The sequence below is a fragment of the Halichoeres trimaculatus genome, unplaced genomic scaffold (assembly GCF_033239565.1).
Source record: "Halichoeres trimaculatus isolate MK-OKI-2021-1 unplaced genomic scaffold, fHalTri1.1 fHalTri1_scaffold_8, whole genome shotgun sequence".
Lineage (NCBI taxonomy): Eukaryota > Metazoa > Chordata > Actinopteri > Labriformes > Labridae > Halichoeres > Halichoeres trimaculatus.
The window spans coordinates 27,556,838-27,582,745 of NW_027437186.1; the positions used below are offsets into that span (position 1 = coordinate 27,556,838).

Consider the following 25,908-nt stretch of genomic DNA (forward strand, 5'->3'; position numbering starts at 1 on the left):
TACATAAAAAAATGCTACCTTCTAAAGAAAATAAGTATTTTCACGAGATCTTCACAAGACTTGCCGTCATGTCATCACATGACACTAAAGGGGTGGGCCTCAAACACTAAGGTCTCCCCCACTGACTCACCGTCTTCCAGAGGGGCTGGGCAGTTAGAGGAAAGAGGGTTTCTGAAGCAGAGAGCCCCAAAGAGACAGCAGCTGAAACATAGCGTTTCAGACAGAGGCTAAAAGACTTTGAGTTTTCTAAAACACCAGTGAGAGATAAATAAAGCTGGCAAATCTGCTACGGGAAACCAGAGGGACATAAAAAAGACAGAAAACAACTCTGCAAACAAATTTGGCCTTTTTACCTGCAGACTCAATCTGACTAAGTGTGTTTTCTAACTTTTAGACTAGTTGGAAGTTATCCTGATCTTTGTTTTCCAGCCATCCTAATTAAAAGGACTCTAACCCGCTCTCAGAACTTCAGATTTCTTGTCAAAAGGTCTTTAAACAGCCTGCTGACTAATCCTGTTCCAACACAGAGGATTTAGCTTTTATATAACAGATTTACCTGTTTCCTCAGAGCTTAGATCTTTCCCAGCCGGCAGAGCCAACAGGGCCAGCAGAGCGGGACGTTTAATTAACCGAAACAGATACACAGAAAGAAGTTGCAGAGTTATTCCTCCAGCTCAAAGTTTACCCACTGAAGGACTGCTCTTTTATATGTTTCTATCTGAGTCATGTTGTTTTATTTTAAAGGAACAGAAGTGTGTATTATTTTTTTTTCAATGAGATTATTCTTTGAACCTGTAAAGACTTTAGAGCTGTTTACTCAGCTCTGCTTGTGTGTGTGTGTGTGTGTGTGTGTGTGTGTGTGTGTGTGTGTGTGTGTGTGTGTGTGTGTGTGTGTGTGTCCGCGTCTGCTTGCGTGCACATATGATGACTGGCTGTGTGAATGCCTTACGAGTCAGCTGATTTCTGTCTTATGACTAAAATCTTGTACTTTTTCCCCCGTCGAATCACTTGAAAACATTTTGTGGGGAATTTATTTTCTGTATTAGCGACAGGAACTCTGCTGTCATGCTCATTACGTTTTAGCGGAACACACTCGCTTTCTTTTTGAACACAAGTTGGGTAAGCTCGTCTGAACTTGATCTCACTTTCCTCCCCTTCTTTCTCTCTTGCTTTCTCACCCTTCCTCTCTTCCTCTCCCTCTGTCTCTTTATCAGAAGCTCCAGGTATTGGTGGAGGGGGCGGCCCCAGCAGGAGATCTATCAGAGGAGGTGGACGAGGTGCAGAGCTGTGGCGTCAAGCCCCCAGGGGAGGAGGAGGGCTACGACGCAGACAGCGAGAGCAATCCTGAGGATATGGCCAAGCAGGAAGAGGGTAGGTCCCTACACACACACACACACACACACACACACACACACACACACACACACACACTCACAAACACACATTCACACTCTGTCACTCCCATTTACTCCCTTTACTCCTGCTAGGATCCACAGCTTCTGCACACACCTGACTGCTGATAATAACATCAGCTCAGCTAGTTAGCTCTACAGTTAGCTTGTCGTGTAACTCTCAAACAGATTTTATTTTCCCAAGGATATTTTAAGAAAGCTATAAATCACTTTCACTCATGCTCTCTGTCTCATCTTCCAGTTGTTTTTGTTGGTTGTTAATGTCAGCAGAGTAATATTGATGGATATCAAGGTCATGTGTCTATTTCAGCCTCTGAACAGTCTTGTTTTATGTCTGGGAAATCTTTATTTTCTCACCAGGCATTGATAATTCATTTTAAAGAGATAAAAGCTACATAAAAGAGGTCTTCCAGGGGGCAAAAACTTTTCATATTAAAGACTTTTGGGGATTGAAAGTCAGAAAACTAGAAAAACTCCTCCATCTCTGAGCCATGAAATGTTTTTACACTTCCTTGCATTCATGTGTATATTTTATATCAAACTTCATCATCATTGTGGGTTTTTTGTGAAATTTGCAGCGTGAAACCCACTTCCCTGTTAGGTTTCTGTGGCGGATATTTAGCAATAACAAGTGACAGCTTTTTATTCTGCACGCATGACTTTGCAGAAACAGGCCTGTGAGTTTTTATCCCCTGAACGCCTCCCCTGAACGTGGCCTGTTTACTCTGTTTTACTGTTTCATCCCCTCAGAATGGACTCATTGTTACACGTTTTACAACCCTGCTGGCTGACACCCGCTGCAGCCTTATGAGTCAGGTCTTGTGACCCAAAGTCCCCGTTAAGTAGGGACTCTCACTTCCTGGAGAAGTCCAACTTCCCGGAAAACAGCGGATATCATGCTGGACGAGTAGCTTGACTTTAACCTGAGCAGGAGAAACCTCTTACCTTTTCTTGTGGGCTTATTTATTTACAAAGGAATAAGGTAAAATATGGACAAAGTTTGTACCAAAACATCAGCTGGTGAAACTGTTTAATTTGATAAACATGCTGTGGAGAAAATTTCCTGCATTAACTTTTTTCTAAAGGCAATAAAAAGAGAAAAAATGTACTAACTTGATATTATACTTTTACATTATTATATGAATCTATATAATACAGTAAGTCATAGCAGAATTTAATTCAATAAAATTCATTACCATACATACATATGGGCTATCATTAAATTCAGTATGATACAACACGTAACTATCAGATATGATGAAATTCTAAATCCTAAAAAAGATTTCAGTACAATAAAATATTATGCAATCTGCTAAAATTTGAAACAACATTATAGATCGTGACAGTCTGATACCATTCAATAAAAAGAATAAAGTAAGTTGTAAAATTTGATATCATACAGTGCAGTATTACAGTATATGATATGAAAAAAACCTGATGAGATACAATCTCATACTTTGCATTATGATAAAATTCCTTTGTTTTTACCATATTGTATGTTTTATGACTTTTTTTATTCATATATTTTTTATATGACACAAAAGATATACCTCAGAATATTATATGGCACTCTATGAACCAATACAACACAACACTGTAGAATACAGTAAGATACAAACAATATGATACATTGAAATGCAATAACATACCATGTACTATGAGTCCAAATGATAACATTTCATTTTTTAATTATACAGTTTTATACAATGCATTTCACTAACATAAGACACATTTCTATACAGAGTTAGGAAATTATAATGAGATTTGATAGGGCAGTCAGGATTTGATATCTTACCTGTTGTCCCCTCGTTAAATTTGTTCCTTTTCATATTCATATTTCATGGATTTTGTATCTAATGTTCCCGGCTAACTAAAAATCTCTAACATTTTATTGGGGAACATTCTGAAACTGAGACTGTGACTCTCAGTCGCCTACTATTTAAGATGACCACATTTGGTCTGATCAACATATGCTTTAGATACAATATAACACATCATCATTTATTTATTTAGCTATTTATTTATTATGTTTCCATGGTTAAACTTGAATCCCCTGAAGGAAAAAAAAAAAGTGGGATGAAAGACTTCTTAATGAAACTTGGACCCCCTTGGACTGAACTTTGTGGTCTATAATCCGCTCTAATATCAGAGGTTACAAAATTTAGGTTACAAGATGATGAAACATTAATGAAAGAATGTGCCTGGCTGGAAAGAAATACTTACTTTACTTCAAGCATGGAGGAACAGAAAAGGTTTTTATTTTCTAACTCAGGATAGTTTTCCTGTATCTGTCTGTTTTTCTTTGCTTGAAAGAGTGCTGTTTTTCCTGTTTATTATCTGGTATTGACAAGTTTACCAATCAATACCTTTATTCATTAGGCCCCTGCAATATCGTCAGGTTTCAGATGAAATAAGGTGTGAGCACAACAAACAAAACAATGCTACGTTTGTTGAAAGTATGCATGCTAAACTTAACTAGCATAATCAGCATTTATATTTCTCTTTCAAACCTTATGCTCTGTATCAGTCTGTATTTATGAATTGATCCTAAAAGCAGAAGGAAGAGTTGGTTTATGCTGCATCTGTCATTAATTTTTTCAACCATACAAAGGAATCGCTCAGTGAGACGATCATTCAGGTCAAACTCAACCTTTCCACAGAGCAGCTTCAACCTTTACAGTTTGTCTGGTCAAACATCCACAGTTCTTCTCCTCCTGATGAGTCATGTCTTTTATTCACCTTTAAATGTTTTCAAGTGAAGATTTATTTCCCAGCATCCTTTTCCACAAAGGTTTTGTTGATTCAGTCATTTGGTTTATGATTTCAAAGCTGTTTGGATGGATTGTTAAACATGTAGCTGTCTTGAGGGAGAGGGAGCGAGCTTGATTAATAAAAGGAGGTCTCAGGAGCTGTGTGAGCCTGCCGAGCTGCTCTCCTGTAAATCATGAGGGGACTCCCATGCTGCTCTGAGCCGCTCTGGCTGGAGATAACTCACTTTTATGAGCTGCCTCCAACATGGGAGGATGCAGCAGAGGACAGGGATGCCTGTAAACGCTGCAGAAAAAAGCAGTCTCCGTGTTTGTGTCTGATGGGGTTCATGATGTCTGCGTGAGCCTCTGATTTGTTTGTTTATCCTCCTCTGTAGATGTGAAGGTGGAGTCCTCAGCTCTGCGGGAGTTTGCGGCGGTGGCCGACGGACCCGGGCGTGGCGTGCTCTTGTTCCCAGAGATCTGTACGATGGAGCTGCAGCTTCTCACCACAGGCTCCCCGGACCTGGAGGTTCTGAGTCACGTGTTTCACAGCCTGCTGGGTGCAGTGCGCACCAACCGCCGCAACGCTTCTTTGCTCTACGACCAGGTCAGACTCAAACACATCTTTCTTTAAGTCTGATGTTATCTCGCTCTTCACCTGACCTCCTCTTGTCTTGTGATCACAGGGAGGAGTCAAAACCATCCTGTCTGGATTTCACAACATCCTGAGCCAAACAGACCCCTCCTTTACAGGTTTGTTTTCCTCCTGGTTTATTTTTACCTTTCTGTCTCTGTAGGATGTTATTCATGAGGGATGTCTGAAAGAAACTAGTACACTCAGTTTTCTGTTTTTTTCCTGCTGCTGACATTTCCACTAAGTCCTCGGGGTTCAAACGTCATCCTCAGTACGAATAAATCTGAAAACTCCTGAGAAATATGCTCTCAGTTTCTAAATTTAGGAGGGAGAGTTTATGTTGAGCTTATTTTAGTGCGTGGTTTGTTTACCTATATGTTGACAGTTGAAATTAATGCTTTAACTACCTTATCATTTTAATGACATGTCATAAAATACATCAACTGTCAAATCACTAAGTTTACTTTCTCTTATACAACTTTAAATATTAGTAAGCAAGTAAGAAAATAATTTTTATTTAGCATAGCACCTTTCACAGAACGGAGTCACAAAGTGCTTCACAAAAAATAATAAAATAAAATAAGATAAGATCATAACAACACACACACAAAAAAAACCCATTAATAATGTAATTAGAAGAATTGGTTATTATCAGAATATACGTATTTTTTTGGTTGAGAAACTTCTTTGAATACTTAATTAACATCAGACCAGACATGGATGAGAAGTGTCCAGGTTTCTGTTTTTATTCTGACTGGTATCAACCAATCAGGAGCGTGGTTACAATCAGTCTGTATGGAGAGCAACAGCTGTCGTTTTAAACTGCAGGAGATCAAGTACGTTTTAGGACTTGAACTTCACAGGAACGGGTACTACGTCAGCAAAAATTGTGGCACTTACCTCGCAGCAAACTCCATTTCTGATCTGAATCTAAATCTTTTAGGTTCAAAGATTATGAACATATCAACAAAAACGCTAAATTTCTCATGTGGACACGGGGCAAAAACTGAACACTAAGCAAGTATTTGTCTCAGTTTTTGTAAAATAGTATTATTAGACTTAATCTGGCCACAATCACCTGACAAGTCCAGAAAAAAATGTCTTTTTTCAAGATATCAATAAAGAAAATGACACCGGGATTGCTCCAAGAAAGTTCTGTCTCGAAACAAGAACAGCACTTTGATACAAGAAACTAAATAAGTATTGTTTCCTGACTGCGTTGGCAGAATTTTTTACACTTTTACACAAACAAGCTAGCTGTCAATTTTTGTCTTTCGATATCCAGAATGGGACCAGCACATCATGTTGAGCCACTGGCATGTGGCACATGTCTCTTTCGCATTCTCTGCCTTAATGGACTTCTGGTCTTTCAAAATTGGGAAAACAGCAAAAAATGTATTAGCTTTTCCTTTTTGGAGTCTTTAGAAGTCCTTAATTTTTTTCAGTTTTTCCTTTTTGGGGTCTTTAGAAGTCCTTAATTTTTTTCAGTTTTTCCTTTTTGGGGTCTTTAGAAGTCCTTAATTTTTTTCAGTTTTTCCTTTTTGGGGTCTTTAGAAGTCCTTAATTTTTTTTAGTTTTTCCTTTTTGGGGTCTTGAGAAGTCCTTAATTTTTTTCAGTTTTTCCTTTTTGGAGTCTTAAGAAGTCCTTAATTTTTTTTCAGTTTTTCCTTTTTGGGTCCTTTAGAAGTCCTTATTTTTTTTAGTTTTTCCTTTTTGTGGTCCTTTAGAAGTCCTTAATTTTTTTAGTTTTTCCTTTTTGTGGTCCTTTAGAAGTCCTTAATTTTTTTTAGATTTTCCTTTTTGGGGTCTTTAGAAGTCCTTAATTTTTTTTAGATTTTCCTTTTTGGGGTCTTTAGAAGTCCTTAATTTTTTTTTAGTTTTTCCTTTTTGGGGGTCTTGAGAAGTCCTTAATTTTTTTTTAGTTTTTCCTTTTTGGGGGTCTTGAGAAGTCCTTAATTTTTTTGAAAGTGTGCATCATCCCTGATCTAAACACAAAGATTCCTTTTTAGCTATTATCAGACTTTAAACACAAAGCAGACTTGAAGATTGGTTCTACCAAACCACCAGCTTCACTAAATATTCTAAGACGTTGTCTAAAGAGGTTTTAATGTGACCAGACAACAACTGATGAGGTCAAAGATTGTCTCTTGTTTTTGGTCTGGACTGTGGAACAATTAAAAAAACATACTAAATGATAGAAATAAGTTCAATGACTCTCCTCAAGCTCTGTTTATTTTTTACTGTCCTGTATCTGCTCATCTATCTGATGTGTTTATCTGTGGTCCATTTTTCTTAACCACAGATAATTCTTGTCTTGAGTGGAGTCGTAAAAGAGACTTTATTTCTGTGGTGTTTTGCTGTGTGCATGAATCTGAACTGTTTTTATTCTGTCTCTTCATTCAGATTGTCAGACCGTGCTGGTGGAGCTGCTGGTCGCCATGGTCAGCCTGCGGATCACAGCGGAGGAGCTGGCCCTGTTGATTCGTCTCTTCCTGGAGAAGTCTCCACCCACGGTAAGCATCAAACCATCCCTGTCACTCAGTGTCGCTCTGCTCGCTTTGGTTTAAGGTGGCAGTACCTTCTCCTCCACACATCCAGACTTCCAGCTCATTTATTAGACACCCTTTCTGTCACACTCTCTCCTCACTTCACGCTTCTTTGAAACTCATCAACACGTCACAGTCCCCGGAGCGAGCTCCAGTCTGTGTACAGTTAACACCAACGTGAGCAGAACAGATGCGAAGCCACAGGTCTGTGTTTAATTGGAATCCTCTAGCAGACAGCATTAATAACCCGTCTTGGAAATGAGTTCCCATAAGGCCGGAGGGAGGTTTATTTATAATTGTGTGAGTGTGACGACGTGACCTGTGTTTACCACCTGGGAAAATAAGATACATCAGACCCTATGTAACTGTGTCGCCTTTTTGATACTACAACTGAGGTTTTGGATTGGAGTTAAAAATACTTTTCATGGTTTGACTCACATTTGGGGTACACAAGTGTTTGTAAACTGAGTATTTAAAGTGTTTTACTGGTTATAAAACAGACTCAGTTCAATACTTTTTTTTTTTGTTTTTAGCTTTCTGCCATTTCAGTTTTCCAACCCTCTTCTTTAGAGCCAAGTCTTTTTTCAACTTCCATCACCTGGTTGAAGGAGGAAAGGTTTTGTATAATGAAAGTTGGAGGAGCTTTCAATCACATTTTTATCTGCCAAGTTTCTCACTATTAAATCAATAAAAAACAGACAAGATGATTCATTTTGTCTACGGGCATTTGCAGTAACCAGCTTTGTCCACAGGGGGCACCAGAGTCCACATGAAGACAGAAAGTTTCTCCCAGTTTCTTTAATTCAGGGATCTAAAACAATATAAGGAACCGTGTCCGTTCTCTTACATTTTCTTTCATTTATTACCTTCAGGTGATTCTCCTCAAAGGAATCCTTCAAATCGTTGAAGCCAACATGAACATGGAGCCTCTTCACTTCCTCACCTTCCCCATAATCCTCGGTGCATCCACACCAGGAGGGTTGTCTGTGGGTTCCCGTCAGAATGGTGCAGCAGGAGGGAAAAGTGTGGGTTTGCTGTGGAAAGGTAAACTGTCGCCTGGGCGCAGAGAGGGCGACGCAGACTACAGACCTAGCCACATACACTCCTCGCCGTGGCACGTCTCTCCTCTGCACCTGCCTCTGGTGGGGCAGAACTGCTGGCCTCACATGGCGAGCGGGTTCAGCGCCTCTATGTGGCTGAGGGTGGCAGAGCAGGAGGAGAAGGACACTGACAGAGAAGAGGGTGAGATACAGATCCTGGACCAGGACAAACTAGAATCTGGACCTCTTTGGGATCCCTTGATGTTTCTGTGTTCTTCTTCCAGAGGAGAGTCACCTGCCTGCAGCTGAGCCCCGTCACGGCTCCTCTCAGTCTGGGATGAGATCATCAGAGGAAGGACTCATTCATATTCTGTCCATGGGCTCCAAAGCGCTGATGCTTCAAGTGTGGGCAGACTTCTCCTCAGGCTCTCTGACATTCAGGTGAGCTCATGCGCTCACCTTTGTGAATGATCTCTGCTGAGCTGCTGTAGTGTTCACAGTTAATGGAGCTTTAAAAGCTGGAATGTACTCTCCCCACAGGATCTGCATTGATCCAAACGATGAGATAAAGGCAGGACTTCTGGCTCAGGCTGAATCCGGGGAGGAGCTCCTCAAAGTGGGTCAGTGGCAGCATCTTGGACTTACCTACACCCAGCAGCCTGAGGGCAAGAAGAACATCCATGGCCGGGTGGTGGTCTGGGTGTGTGGCATCAGGTGAGGAAGTCAGGGGAAGAGTTGTTTGGGTGTTTTTATTTTTCACATTTTTGAACCAACTTTTGAACATCAGTTTTTTCACTAGCTCAATGAGGCTACAGCTTTTTAGGGCTCTATTTTATCATACCTGACCAATAGTATACTTGGATATCATCCTGTTTGATACCACTCAGCCAATCAAACATCTGCAGACAAACTCCTTCAAAGGGTTTATTTTTAAAGAAACTCCTGTTAGGCAAGGATTTTTGGGTTTATTTTGGAGCATTAACACCTCTGCAAAATTTCATCAGCTAAAACAAATTGTGAAAGATAAAACTACAGAATAAAATAATTAAAATACATGTGAAGTACATGTAAATATTCCAACTTAAAGCTTTTTTTTATCAGTGACAATGCAAAATACCAGAAAAGTACTCAGAGACCGCAGACCTCCACCAAGCATATTGTGATTGTCATGCAACACTTTAGTCTTACTTTAATGTTATACTCCCTTTCAGCAGACTGTCTGCTACAATTAGGTGTAAGTTGCAGGTTTGTACAATAATTTGTTACCTGACAATGTTGAAAACTATGGTGACCCAGTGCATATTTGATATTCCAGATCTTAGCATCCAGAATATTGCCATGATCTGGATCATAATTATACATCTGTCAGAAATTATGGTGACCTTGTCTTGTATTGTTTTACAAAGCAATCCGACCATTTATCATAGAGTTATAAACACATATGGTGAAACCGGACCAATCTTAAAATGATAAAGAATCCTTCAAAAAGTCCTGTATCCAGATAGAGATCCGGATCACCTCCAAAGTTTAATCACTTCTTCCTTATCCCATTTTGAAGATTTTCTGAAAATTTCATCAAGATATGTTTGTTAATTTTTGAATTATGTTGTTCACAGATAAAAAAAAACAAACAGACAAACTCACTCAAAAACATAACCTCCTTGGTGGAAACAATTATGAGCAATATTCCACTGAAAAACATCTTAATTCAAGATGTTAAAAGACAAAAATTATGCCTGAATTGATTGTAAAGAGTAAAAAAATGTACTTTGATTTGTTCAGGAATCATTTCGCTCTTTTAAAACTTGAAATGACACATTTTTCTGGACCTGCCGGGTGAATGTGGCTCAGACTAAGTCTAATTAGATGATTTTTACTTAAGCTAAGACATATACACTTGTTAGATTTCAGCTGTTAAGTATAGTTTCCTCATCCCTGACATAAAAACAAGAGTACGACAATAATCTAACCTTACCTCTGTTTCAGGAAATGTGAGGTGTCACTGGATTACACTTTACCCAGAAAGTCCAGCTTATCATCTGACAGCAACAAAACCTTCTGCATGCTGGGTCACTGCATGCCATCCTGCGGGGAGACACCAAAGCACGGTGGGCGCTGGAGCATGGGCACAGTGCTTCTCTTTAATGGTGAGACTTGAATCTACAAACTCTGTTCCAGTCACTGTGATGTGTTCAGCAGAGAGCCGTGCAGTATTAATCTAAAGTGTGTCCACTCTTAAAGCGTTGCACAGCTGTCTCCGGTGTGATGTGTGGCATGCTGCAGATTCTTGACATTCTCAGCAGAGGCTCAGTGAATACTTCTCTTGTTGCCTCTAATTGGCTGTAAACGACTCGTCTCTGGGCACTTTTTTCAAACTGGAAATACATCTGATGTTTTTAGAGAAGCTTTATCCTCTTTGCTGTCGTTGGGAGTCATCGTTATCAAAGTTTTAGCTCAGGTTAAGGTCCAAGGAGGAGGAAATAATTTTGTGTATTTGCTGAAAAAGTAATTTTATCTTCCTCGTGTTTCAGGGTCGAGAATTGGGTCTGAGGAGGCTCTCTACCTATACACCAGTGGGCCTGACCTCACATCCATCATGCCCTGCAAGTACGGCAAACCAGGTGGGACCTTTTCCAAGTTTGTGACAGAGGAGGGTCTGAAGTCTGAGCACGTCCGGGAGCTGCTGATGAAGAACAAAGATGTAGACACGACAGCTTTGGTTGTAAGTCGTTTGAATAACACAAAAACAGAGAAAGAAAAGTTTTATTTCTATTTTGTTTTATCTGTGAAGATATTCCTGCATGCATTTTCAATCCAACCTCAGGTTTGAGTGTTTAACACTGTGCTTTAATCACTTTTCATTAATGGCCCTGCGTCACAGGGAGTGATTCACCTCCCTGCTAAAAGCTGGACTCAAAATAGTTATTTTCTCATTAAATGCTAATGGGTTTGGTGATAATTGCTCTGTGGATAAAAAAAGAGAAGAAAGGAATGAGACAAATGAAAGATAATTCATTCTTTACCTTTTTTTAAACTTGACTTAAACCTCTGAGTTAGCTCTGTGTTTGGTTTGTGCAGCTCCTAAAACAATGAATCAGTCCATCATACAGGAGATTTTTCCTTTTTTGTTGAATCAAACTTGGTTAATATTCTATTTCAGATTAGATTAAGGATGCTGGCTGACCTAGTTGGTTGAGCGTGCATCCAATCCACAGAGACATGAGTTAAACCAGGCATGTCAAATCAGGCCCGGGGGCCAATTGTGGCCTGAGGCCCCCAGCTTTTATCCTACAATGTATGAATCACAGAACTGAAATGAATCCTTCGCCATTTCCTGATCATGTTTGTTTTGTTTGTCTTTAGGAGAGCCTCGCTGTAGTCTACGCTCCCAGCAGTCCCCGAGTCTACACCATCTATGAGCCCGTCATCAGACTGAAAGGCCAGGCCAAGACTGTTGTCACCCAGCGGCCGTTCAGCTCCAAAGAGGTGCAGAGCGTCTCCCTGGAGCCAAACTCTCTCCGATCTCTGCTCCCGACAGAGACACAAGGCCTGCAGAGTGTCCTGCACAAGATTGGAGGAACTGGGAACTTTGTTTTCCTGTTTGCTCAGGTATGACGGTTCTAAAACTATTTCATATATGAATTTTTCTGAATTTTCTTACAGATTTATGATGCATTTACTCCTACAAAATAAAAGCCTGTCCTTAAATTCACACTTCTCTCTGGTAAAAGAATCCTGGTGTGAGATTACATTATCTTTTCTCTTTTCTCTCTCTTTCTTCCTTGTCCCTCCTTTCGGGGTCCAGACGGTGGAGCTGAGCGACTGCGAGAGGACACAGGCTCTGGCGCTCCGTGTCCTGCTGTCTCTGAGCAAGTTCAACCAACACCGCATCCACGAGATGGACTGCTACCATGGTTACTCTATGATCCACCAGGTCCTCATCAAGTCCAAATGCATCGTGGGATACCACATGCTGAAAGTGAGTCACACCTTGGAGTCTCTGCTGTAACATCATAAACCTGATCTGATCTGAGTGGTGGCGCCGCTCTGAGCTGGTGTTTCTCGGTGACGCTGCAGTAACTCGACCCTCCAGCTGTGTCTGTAATTGAGCCGTGCGCTGAAACACTGAGCTCCTGCGGAGACACACTGCACCTCTGATTACCTCTGTCACCTCAGGCCCCAGATACCACATTATAAAGCAGAAAAAAGACTGATTATTGAAATTAAACAATCATTAATATTCCCATATGATGAAGGAACATGCCGCTGAGATGTTCTCATTTTTTCTCCTGTGCTTTTTTTGATTGTTCTGCAAAAAGAAAACTTTAATAACTCTAAAAGCAAAGTAAGCATCTATATGAAACACTTCAGCTTTAAGAGTTATGAAAGCATCAAACAAAGGGCAGAAGAGGCAGGGAACCAACAGAAGATGCTGCAGGAACAAGAGCCCAAGTAAAGAAGACAGATATGAACTTTAAGTATTAGAGTGAGGCTTCAGTAATTTTTTAAATAAATGCACTGAAACAATCTTCAATTTTGCTGTGAAGTCCACAAACCTGCTGTAGAATTCAGAATCTGACATGAATATGTTGTTTATATCAGGTTTTTTAATTTATTTGGTCTTCAAACTGTATTGCTCCGAAGATGAATCTGTGAAAGATGTCGTCTAACATTTGACTCTGGTCTCTTGCATCTGCTCTCTCAGGACTGATTCAGCTGCTGTCGGATTGATTTTCAGAGTAAATTTACGTCATTGTTGGATTTTAACTGGGCTCACCGGTCAGCCAGATAATACTGTAACTAGCTCAGTCTTTAAGGCCTCCAGCCTCTATCTCGAGACCTGGAGAATGGTCAGATTTATAACCTCTGCAGTGAGGCTGCTCACAAACTATGGTCTGATCGATACAGGCCGAGCTGCTCGCTGTAAACCCCTTCGGTTTTGACGGAGTGATAAGCACTCCAAAAAAATTACAGGAGGCCTTATTGATTCTTTCATGTCCGGGGTTCTGCTCTTTAAGCTTTTCTCTGGATTGAAAAGATTTATCAGTGCTCTGATAACACCCACCTGCTGGCTTTCTGCCCTTTCTAAGCCTCAAGTTTGGCTTTTTGGCTTCCACATTGTTATTTTTTAGCCAGAGTCAGTCATATTTGGATGGAGCTGGAGAGGATGGAGGGGTTAGTAAATGCTGAGTTATCAGAGTTACACAGCCTGTGCCCATAGCTAACACATTTACCGGCGAATGAAGCTTCTTAAGCTGCTGTTTTTTCCACAAATTGGGATTGTTTGTTTTGCAGCTGGTCTCCAACAATCAACCCTGACTCAACAGAAAGATCAGCGACGGTATCAGAGCACAGACACAGATAGCTGCTAACATTAAAAAAAAAGATGGTGGAATTGGACTCCATCATCACAAACACGGCCCAGAGGTTAGCTTCAGGGACAGCATAGTAAGTGTGAGAGGACACTAGAGGACAATAAAAGGGGCCATGCTTCCTAATCTTCCCTTCTTTAGACCCTTAATCTACTGTAACTGGGTGAGTTGTTGATAAATCCAGCTGTACAGTTGCCACAAAGAGAGGGATGAGCTAAAGGGAGACAAAAGGGTCCTGTGCCATGCTGTAAACATGTTTATTTCTGTTTTGAAGATCTACACATAATACTTGACTCGTTTTAATGACTTGTTCAGTTTTATCATATCACTATATCATTATGATATAGATTTTTCATCCAAATGGTTTTCAAGGTCCAATTTGTTGTTTTTTTCCCCTTATTTAAGGCCTTTGTTGAAACTTAAAAATCTGAAATAGATTATTTATAGAAAAAAATCATCCTCTGATGATATTGTTGACAGGATTGGACAGGATTCATTTTTTTAAGAAAAGTTTCAACACAAAATCACAGCTTCAGGCTGCTATTAGAAAAACTAGCTTCCAACAAAAGTTCTCAGCTAAGCTGGAAACAAAGTAATGACTGAAATCAAAATTTAAAAAAGGAAAATTTTGATTTTATGCAAGGTGTTGAGGGCTTGGAAGAAGTCCATCTGACACAGGACAAAGTGAGACAGACTTCAGTACAGGAGGTAATTCAACACAGGTAAAAAAAAAATCAGGGGCTGGGAAAACACCTGTAACAAAAAAAACAAAAATGACGTGACATGAAAGATGTGACTAAATTAAGGTGTAAACATAACATAACTGATGGTGACTCAGAGTACTGCATTTTTTTTATTGTTTCTCAGTCCAGTTCAGTTTGTTGCCTGAAGAAAAACTTTTCAGGTTGAATCTTGTTTTTACTTTTAAAAAACAGTGATATTTTTGCTCAAATTTTAGGTAAGGTCTAAATTGATAGCCTTTGTTCTTATTTGAGGCCTTTTTTGTATCTGCTCAATAAGACATAAACTTCACTTACTAATAAATCATGCTCTACAGATGTTGTGAATGAGACATGAGCTGCAAAAAATGTTTTTGCACCTGGCTCTTAAGTGTAACACAGGGTTTAGTGGGAAATAACTCATTTTTGGAGCCATCCCTTAGTGGTCCCTTGAAGAATTGCCATTTTACGTTTCTTTTACTGAACTCTGATGTGTGTTCAGCAGCTCTTTATTCCTGACACCTCTTTCTCTTTAGACCCTCCTGGACGGATGCTGCAGCGGGCCTATCCTGCTCCTCAGTGACGACGGACAGTTTCGTTTGGACCCAGAGTCCGTTGCTGTGGTCCAGGATACTAGGCTGCTCTCAGATGTCCTGCTGGACTGGAAGATCTGGGCCAAGGCTGAGGTAAATATTAACATCAGACGATGTTTATAATTATACATCAGTAAGAGAAAACGTGACAGAAAGCATGAAGGAGAAAAAAAGAAAGTCCATAGTGGAAAAAAGAAAAAGTATGCTTTGAAAAAATCTTGAGGGTTTGATAAAAATCAATTCGACTTGTTCTCATTCAAGATCCATTAGAAAAAGCTGTTTTCTCCGCAGGCCTGGAGGTCCTTCAGAGTTTTATTACTAAAGATCACATCTCTGGTTTCTGCCGAGGTCTGTTGATTCATTCATTCCTGAAGAGCTAGAATCATCATTTAATGATGAGCCAGTGATAAATTCAAACACCTCAGGAGAAACTCTCATTAGTTTTTTTTTTTTTCATTTCACCGTGTTTCCTTGAAAATCACTCAGAGTAACCGTGGAGTGGTCTGAACTGATTTTCACCTTCGTTTACAAGTTTGTTTGAACCACCACCAGACAACTGATCACTCTGTCTGGGAGAATGATTCCAGGGATAGTTTGGATATTTTTAACTGGATACTCAAAATATCACTTTGAAAAGTAAAAAGAGTGCGTAAGTAAGAAGAAAATCAGCACATCTTTGGTTGGAGTGCCTGAACGATGGCAAAGCCTTGTCTCAAATTAGTTTAAAAACGTGAAGCGTCCTGTATTTAAAAGAGAAGCTGTGTTGTGTGAAAATTTCATTAGTTGTGACCACAGCAACACAGCCACAGCCTCATTGATCCTGAAATAATCCAGATTAATACTCACTGAAGAGCTCTGTTGTGTCCAACCAGAAAAGATCGAATGATAGCAGCTAAAGAAGTTTCTCTGTCTCCTTTCAGCCTGTTTTCTCGAGAATCATAAAAACGATGTTTTTCCTCTGTAAGGATGAAATCAGTTAATGTTTCCCTGTCGTTAATCATTTGTTTCTGCAGCCTGGGGTTTGGGAGACTCTCCTCGCTGCGTTAGAGATCCTTATCAGAGTCCACCATCCTCATCAGGTCTTCAATATCCGTCAGTTCCTCAAAGCCGAGGTGGTTCATCGTTTCCTGCTCACCTGCCAAGTCCTGCAGGTAGATCTTCAAAAACTTGTTTTATAATCTACAGTTCTACACTTATACAGTTCTACAGTTTCATTTGGCAGATGCTTTTTTCCAAAGAGACACGCACAGTAGACATAATATTTTTTATTCACATACGTTACCTTATGCATGCAGGTTAATAATCTTCACAGGGAATTATTTTTGCCTTATGCTGTTGTTTTTCTAGTGGGTGGCATGTTTTGTCTGTTGACATGGGTTACCTTTTTATATATCACACAGGCAGCATTTTAATGTCTCGTACATTTAGGTATCTTGTGCTTAAGTTCTTTGTTATCTTGCAACATGCAACATGTTTATGTCTTGTTTGCACAAGTTATAATATTGTTAGGCTAAATTATCAACTTGTAGGGATTATGTGTTTTACATCTTATGTGCACCAATAATAAAAATGTAGACAGCACGTGATTGAATTGTGTGCAGAAATAGTCTTGGGTGTCCAAATTCTCTTATGTCTTGCCCAAAAAGGAATCTTGAGCATTTAAATTGGTTATTTTATTTGGAATATTTTTCTGTCTTGTGAATAGGGATGGGTACCTTTCACATTTGAAACGATACGGTACCGATGCCCGGTACCTTGCAATCGGTACCGGTACTAAACGGTATCAATTTTTGGTACTTTTTTGTGTTTATGATGTAAAAAATATCAATTTGTTTCATATTCAAATCTCATTTTTTAAACATATAATAAATGTATACTTCATATAACCTTGCAATGCTATGTTCGTGTCCAGCATGGAAAATTACCTACTCTCCCACTCCCTCATAGTCACAAGGATGCATTTAGGTACCTAAACATGGTACCTTTTGATTTTATATGAATCGATACCCGGTACTTTTGACAGAATTGGATCGGTACCTATAAAAGTACCTAATTCAGTACCCAACCCTACTTGTGAACACTAGTAAATTGTCTTGAAGGTAACGCTCTCTCTTGTGTGAAGAGTAGTACTGTTGAGTTGTTGAGTATCTTTTTCAAGGGACCCTGAGGACTTTCTTCGCAATGTTGATAAAGTCCCTCTTCTGGATATATGCCTGATCATAATTCACCATATAGGTTTATCCTAAATGCTATATCTTAGCTTCCTGATCAGATCAGGACTAGGTTACAGCTAGTCGAAGTCTTTCTGGCAATACCTTGCTGGATGATAAAGTTTAGTAGTGAGGAGAGAGAAATACTGCATCAAGCTAATACTTTTTCTAAAGTATCAGTTAGCATTATAGTGGTGCTGGTATTGAGTGAATGCTCTAAGTTACATGGTCATAGCTTGTGTGCGCAAGATATTTTTTACATAACAATGCACATGTCTTCTATAAATGTAATTTTGCTTTGGGTTTATGTAGATTCAAGTATGAAGAAAAGAGCTTCATGCTGTTTTTGAGGCATTAAAATGTTTGCTCTTACGTCCTGGGTATGAAGCACAGAAAATCCTTTTTACGAAGTGTTGAGAATATCTTTGAAAAATGCAAATCCTAAGATGTTTTGATGCACTGAGGACGGATCAATTTTTTTAACATCAGGGCAATTGATTTCTTTAAAGTTGTTGGTTGCTTGTGCGTTTTTTGGTGTCCTGTAGTCCTGACACATGAATAAAAAGAATCTGTCGCTGACCTCTTTATGTTTTTCTGAAGGAGCATCGGGACGAGCATCTGACCGCCATCCCTCAGGAAGTCTGTCTGTCATTCGTGAAAATCATCCAGGAAGTCCTCGGGTCTCCTCCAGACATGGACCTGCTGAAACTAATCTACAACTTCCTGCTGGCTGTCCATCCACCGACAAACACCTATGTGTGCCACACACCGTCCAGCTTCTACTTTTACTTGCACATTGGTGAGGATACAGAGGGGAGCGGTATCTTTGTGGATTTCTGACAGTTTGCACAGAACAGCTTTTGTGATTTTAGTTCCTGTTGTGTTTTCAGATGGGAAGTTGTACCAAGAGAAGGTTCAGTCCATCATGTACCTGAGACACTCCAACAGCGGAGGAAAGTCGGCCAGCAGCTCCGTGGTGTCGCTCTCACCGACAGTGTTTGCGGAAACTGCTCATGAAGGTATGGTTGCTGAGATATATGATCCAACCACAGCTCAAGAGATGTTGGGCATGATTTTCTTTAATGTCTGTCTAGATTTATCATTTAACCTCTGTAGCCTGAGCTTTTAAAGTTCTACTTTTTTATTTTCACTCTTTAGTTCCTGCATAAGACCTCTTCATTCAAGATCTGTTTCCTGTCTGACACAGTTCTTTGAAGGCTCGAAGTAATGATAGTTCTGCTGCAGGAAACACCTGCATGAAATAATCCTACCTGTGCCCTTTAGGTATAATTTTAATGGATAAAAATTGCTGAGTCTTCGTGTTTGATTCTCCAGGTCACCTTCCCGCCCCTTCCCCTGAACACGGCGGTGACGATCAGTCGTTACGTCCTCCCAGCCTCGCTCCATCCCCGTACTCCTCCCCTCTGCTGACTCCTCGACTGGGACATGCTGCTGCAGCTGAGGCGGCTGAAGGTGACGGGGTCTCCCTCGTTGCGCAGCAGGGTCTGGGCAGCACAGAGACGCTGAAGAAGGGTGGAGGTGGAGGTGAAGAGCAGCTCCTGAGCAGCTGTGAGTCAGCGAAGACCATCTGTGAGTCCAAAGACGCCGTAGAGGGAGGAGCCATGCAGACGCCGTCCATCAGCGTGGAGGAGGATCGGGATGAGGCGGCAGAGGTGGACAGTCTTGCGGAGGGCAGCGTAGGGGTGGCAGAGTCTGAGGACAGATTTGATTGGGCCAGTGATGAGGCGCCGCGGCGTCCTGACAGTCTGAAGGGGATACAGTCCTTCCAGCGGAGCCACAGTAACTTGGCCAGTCTAGGTCTGGCCTTCCCAGCTCCAAACGGCTCGCTGGCAATTGGGCGCTGGCCGACTGCTGCAGAACGGGGCTCTATGCCGGAAGACTGGGAGAGCTACACATACTCACCTGGATACGAGAGGGCGCACAGCAAGGCGGAGTCGAATGACAGGTATGCTCAGGTTCATTTCTCACTATTCTGAGGGCCCAAGATGTCATGAAAATTTGCGTTAGCACCAGGAATGTTAAACGTGATTTTCTGTTCAAAGCAATGATGGTTGTTTTAGGCCTCTTAAATTTAAAAAAAAAAAAAAAAAAAACACACAAAAAAGAAAAACAATCATGGAGTCATAGAGACTTTCTCTCAATCAAGGCCTTCCAAGTGGCTCAGACCGAACAAAATCACTCTTAACACACCCCACACCACAGGATAATCCCACACGGTGTCATTTGCAGACATCAGACAATCAGGCTTTTGCTGGCTTTAATCGTAAGAGGGAGATCGGGACAAAAATCAGCTTGTTTATCCTGTACCCACATTAAAATCATGGTCAGAAGTCAAGATGAAGCACGATACTTAGTGAAAAATGGTGAAAATCTCCTATTTTTGCGCCATTTTTAAGGGTTCCTCAAAATGACCTTCTTCTAAAGGGATACATCAGATTAACTTGATTGGTTTGACAACTAAAAAAGAGCTAAAAAATAAGAAATACTGTTTTTCATCAGAAAAACAAAGCAAAGTCTGAAGGCGCAACTGGAGAAAGCCCTTAAAATTTGGTGACCTTTGATTATAATCACAGCATCCGTTGGTGGCTGTAGGGAATGTCATGCTGCCACTTGAATCTATTATTTCCCAAGTATCATCCAAGCCACTTGGACTGTTTTTGGTATTTTCTCCTCAAAAGAGTCAGAGATTGTGCCCAGAAAACTCATCTTGTTTTCTTTTTGGAACTGTTTGATTTCTTTTCTCTTGCCCAAATAGTTGAAGAGTTACGGTAATGTGAACACCTTGCCCTAAGTATTGTCTGTGATCGTAAAATCGCTGCACTTGGATTCCTAGGCAGTACCATTATACCTGGGATTTGACTGCAAAGCTTTTATTTTCTTCTTTAAAGAGCTGTTTGAATTGTCTCGCTAACCCAAATTGTAGAGGAGATACTATCACCATGGAAACTACACAGTTGATGATGTCATAAGGAGTTTCAAGGTCATATGTAGGACTGGTGCAGTTAGGGTTAGGACTCAGCATTTCAACATTCCATAATTTGCTTCTCGGGAATGCCCCCCCAATTGAAAGAGCCCTTTGAAAATGGGACCATGGGTTTTAGAGAGTTGTAGCTCCAAAACTGTTAATTTTGATTTCAAACATCCTTGAGATGTTAGTTGTAACAATCAAAAAACCGACTTTCCAAAAAATGGTGTAACTACTATTTAGTGGCAAATTTTGAATACCTGACTAAAAAAATCCTAACTGTTTTAGCTCAGCGAAACATCAACATATCTGCGCCAAAACTCCTGTGCCAGCGCCACCACCTGGCAACGGGAAGTCACTGCTCCTACATACCCCCAGTCTAATCCTCTATGTGTGTATGTGTGTGTGCGCGTGTCTGTGTGTGTCTTTGTGTGTTTGTGCACGCTTTGCTTGCAGGTCGAGCTGTGAGGACTGCCTGGTCCTGATCTGTTGCGGTCTGTACGACCTGCTGAAAGGGATCCTGCAGCTGCTGCCCGACCTCATGCTAGAGGAAGTGATGGACAAACTCATCCAGCCCGAGGCCCTCATCGTCCTCGTGAACCACTCGTCCCCTCTCATCCAGCAGGGAGTCATGAAGGTTTGCTTTTTAACTACTCCAACAGGTCTTTTTCTGTGAAAGAGTGTTTGGATCAAAAGATGATAATAGATCCTGATTTTTCTTTCTCTCTCCAAGCTCCTGGATGCGTACTTCAGCAGAGCTCACAAGGAGCAGAAGGAAAAGTTTCTGAAGAACCACGGCTTCTCTCTGCTCGCCAACCAGCTCTACATCCACCAGGGCAGCCAGGGGCTCCTCGAGTGCTTCCTGGAGATGCTGTTTGGACGTCCGGTGGGCCTGGAGGAGGAGTGAGTCCTCGTGCATCACATCTTTACAACTAAGACACATCATAGGCTGCATGTATAAAAACATTTACCCTTTTTCTTTCTCTCTATGCTGTTTTTCAGTCTGGACCTGGAAGAAATGGAAAACATCTCACCCTTCAGGCGGCGCTGCATCATCCCTGTGCTCGGTCTGATTGAGAACTCTCTGTACGAGAACTCTCTGGTGCACAACATCCTGTGCATGCTCCTGCAGCTCATCAACGCCTGCCCCAAGCTGGCAGACATCCTGCTGGACCACGGGCTTCTCTACGTGCTCTTCAACACGCTCTCCACGCTCAACGGCATGGAGAACGGGTACGGCTGCCAGAACAGATGATTCATTCAGACACCCTTACAGACTCGCGGGTTTTGTCTCAGAGCTGGAACAAATCATTAATCCTCTCTCTGCTCATTGATCCGCTGGAAAAGAAAGGTAGACTCGCTTCCTGCACTTCATGTTTTCTTCCTCTCCTCCGTCTACAGAATTCCCCTGAATGACTACAAGCTCCTGGTGTGTGACATCCAGCAGCTGTTAGTCGCCGTCACCATCCACTCCTGCAGCTCTTCAGGGTCCCAGTACTTCCGCATCATCGAGGACCTCATTACCTTACTCGGTTTCATGCAGACGAGCAAGATGCGGCGCACGCAGGGTGAGGACTGTCGAAATTCAGCACACGTGCAAAACACATCAGTGCGGTCGTCAGCTGAGCTCCGCTGCAGAAAGATACGGTGCTGTCTCTTCATTTTCTGGAGCTGTGGAGAGGAAACTCATCTGAGGAAACTCCATCTTCATACTAAACTGTTTCCTTTAGTTTAGAGTCTCCAGTCTGCTTCTTTTGTGGTCTCATAATCTAATCCTGAAAAAACTTCAGGAAGATATCTTTGTTGGGTTGAATTGTCTAATTAGAATTTTTTTTTTTTTTTTTTTTCAAAAAAAAAAGGTCATAAACACCTGCTTAGATTTTAGTTTTTGTTGACTTTTACTGGCAAAAAAGATTAAAAACTGCTTTATTGCAGTGTCAGACATGGCTGCTAGAAGACTTCAACATGTCAGCACGTTTGTATTATTAAAAGTGAGAGTTAAGTATATCACCACTGTGTCTTATTCCTGCCTCCAGAGATGGCCGTAGCGTTGCAGTTCCGCGTCCTTCAGTCGGCAATCGAGTTCATCAAGACGACAGCGAATCAGGAGCCTCAGAAGCTGAGCAGCTCCGTCAATGCACCGAGTCCTCATCACGCCATCTATCAGAAGAGAAAGAGCATTGCAGGTAAGACAATGACACTTGCTTATATATTTCTATCTCATTTTAAAAACAGTGCGGTTGGGTTTGCACTGTGCTTTTTGACATTTTTGACATTTTTTGTGTTGCACTGTTTTTTTTAGTTTCATTTGACTCTGGTTTAAGTTCTGCAATAAAATTGCTGCTTTTTCATTCAACTGACTTTGCAGACTTACCTAGATTAGCTCCTGGTGTGTGTTCTGATCTGTTCATACAGTAGAGGAGTTTTCTGTTGTTGTTTTCAGTTATGTCACCTCTCCTCTCACCTGTGTGTCCCTCCATCCTCTCCTCCTCATCCCACTCCAAAGGTTCCATTGCCATGAAAGACTCCATAATTCCCCGCCTCCCCAGGCAGCACTACTGCTCCTACGGTCAGATCCCCCTCTCTCCCCCCTTCAGCTTCCTGTCCCAGGACTCCCCCCTCCCCTCCCCCTCCAGCGCTCCATCCTACATGTTCCACAGTGACGCAGGTAGCTGGAGCCACACTCCACAGCCGAGAACATCCTCCCTTGTGCGGGGCATGTCTCTCAGGGTTGCAGTGACCTCACCTCTCTCCCCTCGCTCTCACCTGGGGGTTAATTCGCCCAGTACCTTCCTGTGCTACTGGAGCCTTTTGTGTGTGCATGTTTGAATGTTTGACTAAATCACCGTTAAGCACTGTGCACCGAGGGCGTCCTGATCAGGGAACTTAATCCTCTCTTTCTTCAATCACTCAAGAGAAATTGCTTCTCTCTGAACTCTGAAGGAAAAAAAATGTTTCCTTCACTCACAAACAGCTTCACATCATGTTGAGTTTCTTAAACCAGATCACAAGCCAATGTTTTCGTTTTCAGGCCGGCGTCGCTTCTCTTTGGCCCAGACCGACTCGCTCTTGATGCGGATGCGTTCAGTAGCGAGCGATGAGCTCCACCAAATGATGCAGAGGAGGATGAGTCAGGAAAACCCGATACGGGCCAATGAGACTGAGTTCGTCCAGCGGCTGCAGAGGCTCGTGGTCCTCGCTGTCAACAGACTCATTTACCACGGTACAAAACCTGGCCTCACCTCCTTTCCTACTTTAATCCTCTCTGAGTTCTCTTTCATCTGCTGCTGAGATCAGAAACAAGAGGGTTTTTTTTTTTTTTTTTTAGGATTTTTTTTTAATTCAAACATTGAGATATAAAAGTCATCAAACATGAGAAAATGAAACAGATTTTTAAAAGAGGAGATTAAACAAATGCAGAACCAACTCCAAAGCACATGGCAATTAGAGGGAAGAGGGTTTGTTGTTCCATTCATTGCCTCAAAGAGAGCTCAAATGCACCTTGATTTCTCCTAAAGAGGCAGCTCCTAAAAGCCTCAGTTTTTCTAAAGATAACATTTCCACAGTGCCTCAAAGTTTCTTAAAGATAAGGTTCCCAAGTTCTTTAGAGTTTCTGAAAAAAGGATCCAAATTGCCTCAAAATGTCTTAAAGAGATAATTCCAAAGCACCTTGATGTTTCTTGAAATGACAGTTCCTAAGTTCTTGATTGTTTTTTGGAAGGGGCCCACAATGCCTCAAATTCTCTGTATGAGACAGGTCCAAAGCACATTGATGTTTAAAGAGATAGTTTCCAATCAACTTGATGGTTTCTTTTTTTAATGACAAATCACCTTGATGTTTCTTTAAGAGAAAGTTCCTGCACCCTTTGATGGTTTTAAAGAGACAGTGGCGTTTGTAACTATCAGGCTGGTTGGTGAGACCCCAGGATGAGTAGCTGCTGTTAATTTCAGCAGCTAATAGGGATCTAATCAATAAATAAAAAAGACCAAAATCTGGATAGGTGCTTTGACAGCTTCCTTTTTTCCCTTTTTTTCAGTTTGTCATTAGCTGTTGTAGATATTAACGAAAAGCTTTGCCATGATTGGTTACTCTGACATCATAAATATTCAGCATGTTAGATTTTTATTTTAGATGGCTCTTAATCTTTTGTGTGTCTTGTGTGATGAATTCACCGAATAATCTGATCCACAAAGCGCTCAAACCAGATTCTCCACGTAGCCGTCAGAGCAGAGAGTCTCATCCAAACAGTTGGGTTTATTTTAGCCTCTGTCTCATCCTGACTCTGTGTTAATCCTTCTCATTTCAGATGTAAGTCAGGACTTATTCGACCTCCTGAACATCCCAGACTCTCCAGACCAGCAGCTCTTTACACCAGACCCAGGAGATCCTCAGCAGGAGGAGAGCGGCTCCTCTTCGGTTCCTCACTCCCCCACTCCCTTCACACTTCCGCCCGCCAGCAAGAAGAGCTTCCAGAAGGACATCCTGCGCCTCATGATGGACGGGATCAAGATCAGCCTTGTGAGAAGACGCTCTTTTGACTTTAAAGTGTTAAAAAGTTTGATTTAAAGATCTGATGTTGATGTTTGTGATATCACAGGGCAGCACAGGACGAGGAGGAGCTCCTCACCAGCAGTGGAGGAGGATCTTGTGGTCGTGTCGGGACACTTTCAGGGTTCAAATCGGGCGCCTGCTGGTGCACACGCTCAGTCCTTCACTCCCTCTGTGTGACAGGAAGGAGACGCTGGAGTTTGTGTTTGATCCTCGACATGTGGACATCTTGAAGGAGAGCCTGAGCCCGGGGCTGGAGGTGAGACTGACACATGTTACATACCTAGAGCATTGAACCCAGTGAAACAGCACCTTGATGAATCAAAACACAGGTGGACTTCAGATTTTGAGATGTAACATCGTCTGCTTGCTTACAAAGTGCATCCTGTGTGTTCTATTCTTTAAAATGATGCATCTTTGGTCACTTTTTGTTGCATTGTGCAGAAATTTCTCCTCATTGTGTTGGCTGCTGGAGAAAGAAACTGTGAATCTGTCAGAATAGTTTCTTTTCCACTCCCTCAGACAAGTTTTCTCAGCAGCTGTCAGCAGTGCCTCTAAAATAACTCTGATAGATGTATTCATACTCCTCTTCACCACGGGAGTCTGCTTTGACTCTGCGGCCTCCTCTCGGGCTTTACTGAAGGTCAACCAGCGCGATAACACTTCTTTCTGTCCGTCACAGTGTGCGGCAGACAGCACGAAAGCGCTCCTCTTTCTCTCTCTTTCTGTCTCTCAGCACGGCCCAAAGCTGTCGCTCTACCTCTATGAGATGCTGCACGACCACAAGGACAGCCTCAGCAAAGAGGAGCTGAACGCCATCGGTATCTTCATGACATCGCTGAAGCTCTGCGGTCATCGCTGCATCCCGCCGAATGCTCCACACAAACAGGACCTGCTGAAGGCTGTGAAAGAGGTAAACGGACTGAGTCTCTGCATGAGAAATGCATCTTTTAGAAGAGAATTAACCATTTGCTTTTGTTTACTCACAGGAAAAATTCAAGTACGAAGCTGAGGAGAAAACCAGCAAACTGGCGTGGGAAAAGAAGATGGCAAACACTCAGAGGAAGTTAGTCTTAGCTTTCTATTCCTCATCAGCT

At 41.6% G+C, this 25,908-nt stretch overlaps 1 protein-coding gene across 4 annotated transcripts in view; it reads left to right on the forward strand.

Annotated features, from left to right (window-relative positions):
* lyst (lysosomal trafficking regulator) overlaps positions 1-25,908 on the forward strand; it is an 86,662-nt gene that overhangs the window by 39,020 nt on the left and 21,734 nt on the right. For all 4 annotated transcript variants that reach the window (XM_074675226.1, XM_074675228.1, XM_074675227.1 and 1 more), the window contains 26 exons: positions 1,215-1,371; positions 4,558-4,769; positions 4,849-4,915; positions 7,200-7,309; positions 8,215-8,584; positions 8,667-8,823; positions 8,923-9,096; positions 10,369-10,529; positions 10,914-11,104; positions 11,746-11,991; positions 12,188-12,361; positions 15,010-15,159; positions 16,080-16,217; positions 17,877-18,075; positions 18,167-18,295; positions 18,612-19,242; positions 20,719-20,899; positions 20,996-21,165; positions 21,265-21,495; positions 21,664-21,830; positions 22,299-22,448; positions 23,294-23,485; positions 24,570-24,781; positions 24,861-25,070; positions 25,548-25,724; positions 25,801-25,877. In XM_074675226.1, coding sequence (XP_074531327.1) covers positions 1,215-1,371; positions 4,558-4,769; positions 4,849-4,915; positions 7,200-7,309; positions 8,215-8,584; positions 8,667-8,823; positions 8,923-9,096; positions 10,369-10,529; positions 10,914-11,104; positions 11,746-11,991; positions 12,188-12,361; positions 15,010-15,159; positions 16,080-16,217; positions 17,877-18,075; positions 18,167-18,295; positions 18,612-19,242; positions 20,719-20,899; positions 20,996-21,165; positions 21,265-21,495; positions 21,664-21,830; positions 22,299-22,448; positions 23,294-23,485; positions 24,570-24,781; positions 24,861-25,070; positions 25,548-25,724; positions 25,801-25,877 — 5,033 coding nt within the window. The remainder of the gene's footprint in view (positions 1-1,214; positions 1,372-4,557; positions 4,770-4,848; positions 4,916-7,199; positions 7,310-8,214; positions 8,585-8,666; positions 8,824-8,922; positions 9,097-10,368; positions 10,530-10,913; positions 11,105-11,745; positions 11,992-12,187; positions 12,362-15,009; positions 15,160-16,079; positions 16,218-17,876; positions 18,076-18,166; positions 18,296-18,611; positions 19,243-20,718; positions 20,900-20,995; positions 21,166-21,264; positions 21,496-21,663; positions 21,831-22,298; positions 22,449-23,293; positions 23,486-24,569; positions 24,782-24,860; positions 25,071-25,547; positions 25,725-25,800; positions 25,878-25,908) is intronic.